The 11,102-nt window shown below is 40.7% G+C and overlaps 1 protein-coding gene across 1 annotated transcript; it reads left to right on the forward strand.

Annotated features, from left to right (window-relative positions):
* The first annotated feature begins 6,249 nt into the window (after positions 1–6,249).
* On the forward strand, positions 6,250–8,694 carry LOC124148723 (chromosome partition protein Smc-like). Its single transcript, XM_046519980.2, has 2 exons — positions 6,250–6,406; positions 7,119–8,694. The coding sequence occupies exon 2, from the start codon at positions 7,140–7,142 to the stop codon at positions 8,052–8,054; it is 915 nt and encodes a 304-aa protein (XP_046375936.2). The 5' UTR covers positions 6,250–6,406; positions 7,119–7,139; the 3' UTR covers positions 8,055–8,694.
* The last annotated feature ends 2,408 nt before the right edge of the window (positions 8,695–11,102 follow it).

An 11,102-nucleotide genomic window follows, 5' to 3' on the forward strand; every position in this document is an offset into this window, starting at 1 on the left:
TGATTGGAAGAAGGTGAAATTGTAAAATTTGATTCGTGTAGCGATTTGCTGTCACATTTCCCTGAACCACAACCAAGTCAGACCCCCCCCCCCCCCCCCCCCCCCCCCAACACACACGCACCATGACACTACCGCCACCGAAAATGTCGAGTTCACGTACACAATGTGGGGCAAAACGCTCGACGGCGAAAAACACGTTGTCTACTATCTCGCCGTTGAAGACGAAATCATGATTCATCGCTAAACCACACTCGACTCCAGTTTCTCAAATTCCTAGGGTATTGCCCAAACGCAAGCGTCCCAAAGGCAGCAAATGGTGCTGTGTTAGACGTTGAAGTGGCGTGCAACAGAAAACTCCAATTCCCCTCATTGGACACGTCCTGGGGCAATGTTGCGATCGGCAGCGCTGAGTCTCGACATTTTCGAACTTGAAAAATGTTGACAATTGAATGACACATTATTGGCTTATGCCTGCCTTTTTATAGCCACTATAGCTACCACGAGTTACGAATGCCATAACTTGCACGTGCGTTTTGCTTTACTGTTTTCCTCCATTACATTTTTTAACATGTGTAAAAAAAATGCCGTTTAAGACATTGCAAATCGACAATGGTTGCGTTTTGACGCACCGTTTGTCGAATATCAGGCCACCAACATTTTCCAATAACATATATCCAATTTATAAACAGGATTTTTTGTGTTGTCAGGTTCAATGAACTACAAACTACCTGTGCGTCTCTTTTTTTAAAGAGTGTGCATTGGAAGATCTGTCCGTGTTGAAAGATTTGACTTCTTTGAATATATAGGTGGCTATGTTTGCACCATGTTCTCGCCTGAAGCCACATTGTACTCTATTTGGGACGTCATTTCTTTATAGGAATGTGATATTTCTTTATTCATTTAGCACTGTAGGCCATCGGCCCATTGTACATTTAGATAGTCCAGTCCACAATGGACATTAACGAGCTTCTGATATTCATGGCATGGAATATAAAAAAAATAGAGGTTTTTCATGGTTTCAGCATGGCATGGTGACAACAATATGTTAAATTTATGTAATGTAGGATGGACATAATATTTTCCCGGAATATATTTGTTTCTAAGATTGTTATATGTTTTACAAATTAACAGAAAGTGGTATTCGGTTTCAATAAGACCAATGTTACAGAGATTACAAAGTATTTGGTCTTTTTGGGCTCAATATATTTGATATACCTCTCAGTTCTCTCTTACGGGAACTTTTCGAACAGTTGTCCCACCACGGACATCAGGGTGATACAAAATTTGCAGGATCTGATCTGTCCTTATTGTTTCCTTTATATATTGGAATAATTGTACAGGATCTTAACAGTACAGGGGTATAGCAAGTACATGTACGTATCATCATGTTAAACAGCTGGGTTAAGTGTTTTAGGAGCATATCTCCAGCGAAATAGATATGTTCATTTGTGATTTGGTCAGGTCCTTGTGATTTTCTCATTTTTAAGCTTTGTTTCAGTTGTTTTATTTCTTACATTTCTATGTACGTCATCAGTATAGGATCATCGTCTAGAAGTGGTATCTTTGAGATGCTGAGTCCGTTTCAACACGAAAGTCGTTGTCAAACTCCGGCCGGTCAAGAGGTGCTAATAAATCTGCATAGTTGTCTGCCCCCAAGTTGCACACCTCTGATGGTGTATTGCAACAGCGTTCTTTGTACTTACGGTGTGTATTTACAGTCTTGGATTGTCTTTGTTCCCGTACAATCCTGTAGAATTCAGCAATATCAACTTCCCATGCTCAGCTCATATTATTCTTTATTCCATTGTCTCCCACCCGAAAGTCACATTTCACCTGTTTGTGTTGGGTATTCGAGTCGTTATCTATGTACTATGTCTGTATGTCCATGTACTACGTATATCCATGTACTATCTCTGTGTATCTATGTACTATGACAGTATATCTGTGTACTATGTCAGTATATCTATGTACTATGTCAGTATATCTATGTACTATGCATATCTATGTACTATGACAGTATATCTGTGTACTATGTCAGTATATCTATGTACTATGCATATCTATGTACTATGTCAGTATATCTATGTACTATGGACATGTATATCTATGTACTATGCATATCTATGTACTATGTCAGTATATCTATGTACTATGTCAGTATATCTATGTACTATGCATATCTATGTACTATGTCAGTATATCTATGTACTATGGACATGTATATCTATGTACTATGCATATCTATGTACTATGTCAGTATATCTATGTACTATGTCAGTATATCTATGTACTATGTCAGTATATCTATGTACTATGTCAGTATATCTGTGTACTATGCATATATATGTACTATGTCAGTATATCTATGTAGTATGGACATGTATATCTATGTACTATGCATATCTATGTACTATGTCAGTATATCTATGTAGTATGGACATGTATATCTATGTACTATGCATATCTATGTACTATGTCAGTATATCTATGTACTATGTCAGTATATCTATGTACTATGCGGGGCGGTCGGGTAGCCTAGTGGTTAAAGCGTTCGCTCGTCACGCTGAAGACCCGGGTTCGATTCCCGACATGGGTACAATGTGTGAAGCCCATTTATGGTGTCCCCCGCCGTGATATTGCTGGAATATTGCTAAAAGCGGCGTAAAACCAAACTCACTCACTCACTCACTATGTACTATGCATATCTATGTACTATATCAGTATATCTATGTACTATGGACATGTATATCTATGTACTATGCATATCTATGTACTTTGTCAGTATATCTATGTACTATGTCAGTATATCTATGTACTATGCATATCTATGTACTATGTCAGTATATCTATGTACTATGTCAGTATATCTATGTACTATGCATATCTATGTACTATGTCAGTATATCTATGTACTATGGACATGTATATCTATGTACTATGCATATCTATGTACTATGTCAGTATATCTATGTACTATGTCAGTATATCTATGTACTATGCATATCTATGTACTATGTCAGTATATCTATGTACTATGGACATGTATATCTATGTACTATGCATATCTATGTACTATGTCAGTATATCTATGTACTATGTTAGTATATCTATGTACTATGCATATCTATGTACTATGTCGGTATATCTATGTACTATGGACATGTATATCTATGTACTATGCATATCTATGTACTATGTCAGTATATCTGTGTACTATGTACATGTATATCTATGTACTATGTATGTATATCTATGTACTGTGTCTGTATATCTATGTACTATGTCGGTAAATCTATGTACTATGTCAGTATATCTATGTACTATGTCGGTATATCTATGTACTATGTCCGTATATCTATGTACTTTGTCTGTATATCTATGTACTATGTCTGTATATCTATATACTATGTCGGTATATCTATGTACTATGTCGGTATATCTATGTACTATGTCTGTATATCTATGTACTATGCATATCTATGTACTATGTCCGTATATCTATGTACTATGTCTGTATATCTATGTACTATGTCTGTATATCTATGTACTATGTCTGTATATCTATGCACTATGTTTGTATATCTGTGTACTATGTATGTACATCTATGTACTATGTCCGTATATCTATGTACTATGTCCGTATATGTATGCACTATGTCTGTGTATCTATGTACTATGTCCGTATATATATGTACTATGTCTGTGTATCTATGCACTATGTCCGTATATCTATGCACTATGTTTGTATATCTATGTTCTATGTCAGTATATATATATGTACTATGTCTGTATATCTATGCACTATGTTTGTATATCTGTGTACTATGTATGTATATCTATGTACTAAATATATATATGCACTCAGTAACACGCCTGCCTGCAAAGCCCCCACTCCACCCGGCGCTACAACGACCCGGTGAGAATAAGGGGTGCCCGTTGTCTGGCGTACTTCCATTGCAGGTGACGCGGAGCACACGGGTGGTCGTGTAACTCCCGTTAAATATTTTAATTTCGAAAACCAGGTACATAAATCAATAAAACTGTCTGTACGTTTATAAATTACGATGTCTCTCAACAAGTGTACTCTAGTTCTGTGCCTTCAGGAGACAATTGTGCAGTACAAGTTAGAGAACATTGTCCGCTCCAAGTTAGGAGAATTGTGCGGTACAATTTACAGAACATTGTCCGCTCCAAGTTAGGAGAATTGTGCGGTACAAGTTACAGAACATTGTCCGGTACAAGTTAGGAGAATTGTGCGGTACAAGTTACAGAACATTGTCCGGTACAAGTTAGGAGAATTGTGCGGTACAAGTTACAGAACATTGTCCGCTCCAAGTTAGGAGAATTGTGCGGTACAAGTTACAGAACATTGTCCGGTACAAGTTAGGAGAATTGTGCGGTACAAGTTACAGAACATTGTCCGCTTCAAGTTAGGAGAATTGTGCGGTACAAGTTAGAGAACATTGTCCGCTTCAAGTTAGGAGAATTGTGCGGTACAAGTTACAGAACATTATCTGCTCCAAGTTAGGAGAGTTGTGCGGTACAAGTTACAGAACATTGTCCGGTACAAGTTAGGAGAAATGTGCGGTACAAGTTACAGAACATTGTCCTGTACAAGTTAGGAGAATTGCTACAAGTTGGTACAAGCTGCAGCTATAGACCAATTCTAACTCTGATCTCCACGGGAACTACACAAATTGGCAAATACACATATCGATTTGAGTCTTGCTCAGAAGTTGTTTGATCAAGGCCTCAGCAAGTATTTAAAAAATGTTTTATGGGAGACATGTGGAGGACATTTCCAAATTTGACGCATCAGTGACAAAAATGATGTCAGATGCAATTTCCTATAGCTATTTTGTACCACATGTTCCCAAGTTTTTTCAGGTGAACAATTTACTTGCCTTTGCACGTGTTTGTGACGGGTGCCACCGGTGGGGCAGGATATGCTCACCTTTTCGCGAACACCTGGTATCATTACTATTTGATAGTAATTTATAAACACGTCATCATAATGTAGTCGGAATTGTACAATCGACTCTGATTTATGCAGAAATTTCTTTTGGATATGGAAAGGTTTTTGTCTCTTTATGTGACACGTTCATAGATATCAGGCCAGCCATTTCTGTCAATAGTCGACCGCCTCCGTGGTCTAGTGGTAGAGCGTCCGCCCGGAGAGCGGAAGGTCCGGGGTTCGATCCCGGGCCGCGTCATACCAAAAGACGTTAAAAGATGGTACTTGTTGTTACCCTGTCTGGCGCTCGGCATTAAAGGGCTAAAACAAGGACTGGTCAGCTCGGAGCCAGTATACTGTGTCTGAGTGGGGTATTCATGTTAAACTGCGGCATGGTATCTCAGTGTGCTAGCACTATAAATCGGCATCAGTCCGGACTAGTACAAGCGGCCACACACACACACACGTGCATGCACATCGCTATATAAGTACAATAATCTTGGACGCAGTTAAACCCCATTTCACCTCACCTCACCTTCTGTCAATAGTATACGGACGTTTATCCAGGATGCAGTGTACACATGAATAGAAAAAAACAAATTACAGAAATAAATAATATGAAAAAGACCCGTTTCGAAAAAAGAGTTTTGTAAACATAAATTTAGGCTGAACGAACACAGGGGTGTGAAATAAACAAACTATCCATTGAACACAACCTTATGTAGTTATGCAGCATAATCTTATGTATATTTATATGAAGACACGCAATCAGCCAAGTCGCTACGGTTATAACGACACGCTTATAACGAACTGACAGATATAACGAACTTATTTTTTAGTCCCGTCCATTTGTTGTTTAATTTATATGCTGTATATATGCTTATAACGAACTACGGTTATAGCGAACTAAATTTAGTGGTCCCTTTGAGTTCGTTATAACCGTAGTGTACTGTAATTCGGAATATCCGCTAATCGTTTGTGATTGTTGCTTTACTTTGGTAAAATATAAGATGCGCTTTTCCATCCATTGTCCTCTTGTCTCGTTGTGCGAATATTGTGCATAAATGCATGTAGAATACATTCATAGCCGTGTTAACTTAACTTTATATCTGATCACTTTTCACTAAAGCATCGGCAAGCGCTACCAGGACCGTCATTTCTTATCGCACTACGGTATACAGTAGGCATGGCCAACTCTCCGTATTAACGTGACAGTAACATAACTATGACACTCAGCTTACCTAAGCACAGGGTTATAAGGTTATCTAACATTGTACAGATGATATAGGGTTTGCTAATCGAACCTTCTAGTCAACAAGCGATACCTCTACCTTTAACTTGAGTTACGCTTGAATTAGTTTATTGTGTGATGTCTTGTGTTCTGAATCAGGTTTCAGTTCATGCATATTTGTGGTGATAAGAGCGTACTGTTTTCGTCGTCAAATAATTCAGGTAAGCGCACACAGTTTTTGATTTTGAAGTTTATTGACTTTTGTTTATTGACATTTAGTCCGTGTTGTTGTTATACAGTAACCGGAAAGTGGGCCTTACTTGCATAAAATCTTACTATCACGAGACAAGTTACAAGTTATTGTTCGTTGATATAAGCTACTTCATGTTTTTTATCAAGATAGAAAAGGTTTACTTACTGTTTGATTGGCATTTTGGAAGTTGGAGAGTAGGTAAGAACACGGTCGACTTTATGGATAACAACTTCTGGTTTATTACATATAGCGACGTTTCGATGTAGATTCTTATACCGTTATCAAGCTGGAGTGAGTGAGTGAGTTGTGTTTAAAGCCGCTTTTAACAGTATTCGAGTTATATCGCGGCGAGTCAGCTTAATGTGGGAGGAAAGCCCGAAGTGATGCAGGTTTCAGACGTTTACCACTTCGGTGAAACCCACGAGCACGGGTATGGTGCTGACAAACCTAGAAACATAATCGGGGCGAACCGGGATTCGAACCCACAATCATAGGTTTCTGGCGTGTCCACGGGACGCAACTCTGCACAGCGAATCGCGGCGCCTTAGACGACTGGGCCACCCGTGCCCCCTATCAAGCTGGAGTGCCACTCTAGCTTGATAATGGTGTAAGAAACTACATCGAAAGGACATAGTGGGCATTTGAATTTATGAGGTCTGATTTATTTTGTATATCCTCAGGCTGACAAAACTACATTTACAATGGCTCGGCTGGTCACTGAAAAGGGGAAAATGAGAGAAGACGAAGAAATGAGTATCAGGGCATACACCTCCGAAATAGAAGAGATACTGGAAGCAAAGGATATAACTGGGACACTCTTTTCAAAAGGAATTCTAGACTTTCCTGATCGTCAAGAAATTGAAGCATGCCATTCAAAAATTGAAAGAGCCAAACGTTTCCTCAACACCATTGTATTTAGAGGACCAAACGCCTTTACTGAGTTTGTGTCGGCTTTGAAAGAAAAAGGTTACATGGACCTAGCCGACAAACTTTGCCAGAAAAACACTGCAGATGAAATCGCCATGCTGATCAGAGATGGAAGGATGGTGGACGAACTCAACAAAGAGCTCGGTGAGCTTAAAACACGGATGAAAAGCATGGAGATCACGTTCCACAGAACAGGTGCAACTAAACGAGATATAGATTCATTAAAAGATGGCATAGAAAATATGTCCCTGACTCTAGAGAAGATAGAAAGTTTGACAAAGACGAGCGAAGAAACTGTGTCTACCATCAACTCAATGCACCGGCAACTGAAGCAGAAGGACAAGGAGCTTGAAGCTGCACGAGCAGAGATACAGAAGCTGAAGGAGGATGTGTTGAAGCTTGAGAAAGATAACTCAGTATTGAGAGGGGAACTGGAGAAACAAAGGGGGGTTGTCGAGAACTTGAATGATGAGATGGAAAAGATGAAGGAGAAGAACACAGCTTTGGAGAAGAAAGTTGAAGATAGTCAAGCAACCTTCACAGAGATTCTGCGAGATCAGAAGAAAGAAATGAACGAAATGAAAAGGACTATCCAGGACATATCAGCTCAGAGTAAACCACTGGCTGTGAAGCCTGTCAAACTGGCCCCCAGGGCTATCATTCCACGGAATAGGTTTCAGAAGAAATAACAGCGGCAGTGACAGTATTCCAGTGATATCACTGTATGTCGGCGTAAAGTTGGAGGAAAGCCCGAAGTGATGCAGGTCTCGGACGTGAAACCAACGAGCACGGGTATGGTGCTGACAAATCTAGAAACATAATCGGGGCGAACCGGGATTCGAACCCCACAATCATAGGTTTCTGGCGTGCCCAAGAGACGCAACTCTGTACAGCGAATTGCGGCACCATAGACGACTGGTCCACCCGTGCCCCTCAGTGACAAAAGAACAGACTAATAAAATCTGACAATATTGGAACTGACGAGGAGCTGATATTTCAAGCGTCCTTCAATAAACACGAAATAACCATGTAAGGATGACTACAGCCGGTGAAAGACATTTCAACTGTGATAAGAAGGCTCGCATGTTTTTGCGTATGTCATGTTGAGGCTTCGGTCGACAGGAATGTAAATCCCTGTTGGAGGTGACAAACCGTAAACTAAAATTTAATACGGTTTTGATCCCTTTGACTGAATACCTGTTGTCGGTAAGAGGCGGGCCCGTGAAGACCCGGGGTAGAATAGGTCTTCAGCAATCCATGCTTGTCGTAAAAGGCGACTATGCTTGTCGTAAAAAGGCGACTAACGGGATCGGGTGGTCTGACTTGGCTGATGCAGGGTCATCGATCCCAGTTGCGTGGATCGATCCCCATGATGTCAATCACTGGATTGTCTGGTCCAGACTCGATTATTTATACAGACCGCCGTCATAAAGCTGGAATATTGCTGAGGTCGGCGTTAAACAACAACAAACAAACAAATATATTGTCAATGTAACGTTGAAAGGATTCGATTGTTTACATCTTAGAATTGTGGTGCGTCCGCTTGGTAATCCCAGTGTGGGTATAAAAACGTCACATGACCTTGCTGTTTGTTGCTTAACAACTAACTGAACTGTTTTGGACAATTCCGATGTGTATAATGCATTGTGTTCCTGTGGGGGGTATAGTGATAGCCGTATTGTCCTACACGCTCCAAAGAGTATGAATTGGAAGAATTGTCGTATGGGGTTCATACTTGTTTGTGTGATACCTTATACTGGCTCGACATCAAATACTGTCGACACAGACACAGTGGGTCATTGTGATGTCAAGGGCTGAATGTTCTTGATAGGAAAGGTCATTTTGAGGATCTGTAAAGTCTAATTTGTGTTCTAATATAAGCCTTTGTTTCAAACCTATAAATATATTCATTGGTGCTTTGAGTGCTTTGTCATTGTGCAGACCGCCTCCGTGGTCTTGCGGTAGAGCGTCCGCCCGGAGTGCGGAGGGTCCGGGGATCGATCCCCGGCCGCGTCATACCAAAAGACGTTAAAAGATGGTATTGTTGTTACCCTGTCTGGTCCTCGGCAGTAAGGGGCTAAAACAAGGACTGGTCGGCTCGGAGTCAGTATACTGTGTCTGAGTGGGGTGTTTATGTTAAACTGCGGCAGTGAGCTAGCACTATAAATCGGCATCAGTCCGGACTAGTACAAGCGGCCACACAAACACACACACGTACATGCACGTCGCTATATAAGTGCAATAATCTTGGACGCGACGTTTAACTCCACTTCACCTCACCTCTCCTTGTCATTGTGCAAAGGTTTGCATGAATCTGAGTCTGAAAGTACATTGTACCCAAGTGAAGACCGAACACAGACCTTGTTCACTGTACCCATACACTACCAGTGTGCTAATTAAAGACAAACCTGTAGTTACGAAATACGCGATCACCTTAGTGTTAAAGAGTCAGCGTAACTGTTGTCAACAGCAACGACAGCAGTGTTTGTTGGTGTTTATACCTATACATAAACATGACGTGTATAGGCACGGTCGAATTACCATTATACAGCAACTATACACACCAACAGAGTCATTAATAACACCATTGAGATAACCCTGTTGTCAACCATTGACATATGTCTTACGTTAAATCAATTGATTAATGATCAAAATGTGTTATCTTTATTTATAGAACGTTTACACGCATACATATCACACACTATCATACAGTGACTCATTCTTCTTCTTCTTCTTATTTTTATTATTAATATTATTTACAAATTAAAATAAAAAGTGTATAAAGAGGGTTTTGGTGATCCTAGCACAGTCAGACTTGTTAGGCTCATCATCAACTCAGGGTCCTTGCCCCCCTTTGGATTTCTGAGTGAGTGAGTGAGTGAGTGAGTGAGTGAGTGAGTTTGGTTTTTCCGCCGCTTTTAGCAATGTTCCAGCAATATTCCAGCTTCACACATTGTACCCATGTGGGGAATCGAACCCGGGTCTTCGGCGTTACAAGCCAACGCTTTAACCACAAGACTACCCCACCGCCATCTCCTCCCAGCGACCCATGAAGATCCGGGTTAGAATAGGTCTTCAGCAACCCATACTTGCCGTAAAAGGCGACTATGCTCGTCGTAAGACGCGACTAACGGGATCGGGTGGTCAGGCTCGCTGGCTTGGGTGATGCATGTCATCGATCCTAATTGCGTGGATCGATGCATGCTCATGATGTCAATGACTGGATTGTCTGGTCCAATCTCGATTATTTACAGGCCGCTGTCATATTGCCGAATATTGCTGTAAGACAACCAACCAACCGACCAATTGTCTCCCAGGAACGACTGCCTAGTCGAACCCCCCAGAACTTTTCGGAGAATGTGAAAACTCCCCAACACTGCAGCCTTCGGCGTTACCAATAAATTGTCAGAAGGGCTGTATACCTGGCAGCAAACCCGGGTACTCACCTAATGTTCGTGAACAGATTGGGAGGTACCGAGAACAATGGGGAGTCGGGCAACTTGGTACTTGGGAAGCAAGCGTGACATTTCGAAAGCGAGGTCCGTATATTTGCCATTTTTTTCCTCAATCTTGTCAATCACATTAGTGTCAAAAGGGACGGAAAATTCAATGATATAAATGATTTCATTGGATTTATAAAAAAAGACAAGATCAGGTTTGTTGGCCTGGGTACGTCTGAGGCTGTATACGGGCCAAATCCAAAGAATTTTGTTTTTATAATTGTCCATGACACCCTC

Source organism: Haliotis rufescens, unplaced genomic scaffold, assembly GCF_023055435.1.
Source record: "Haliotis rufescens isolate VD_foot unplaced genomic scaffold, xgHalRufe1.0.p SCAF_3, whole genome shotgun sequence".
Taxonomy (NCBI): Eukaryota; Metazoa; Mollusca; class Gastropoda; order Lepetellida; family Haliotidae; genus Haliotis; species Haliotis rufescens.

Coding starts and splice junctions, on each gene's coding strand:
- LOC124148723 (XM_046519980.2), top strand. CDS start 7,140: ATGGCTCGGCTGGTCACTGAAAAGGGGAAAATGAGAGAAGACGAAGAA.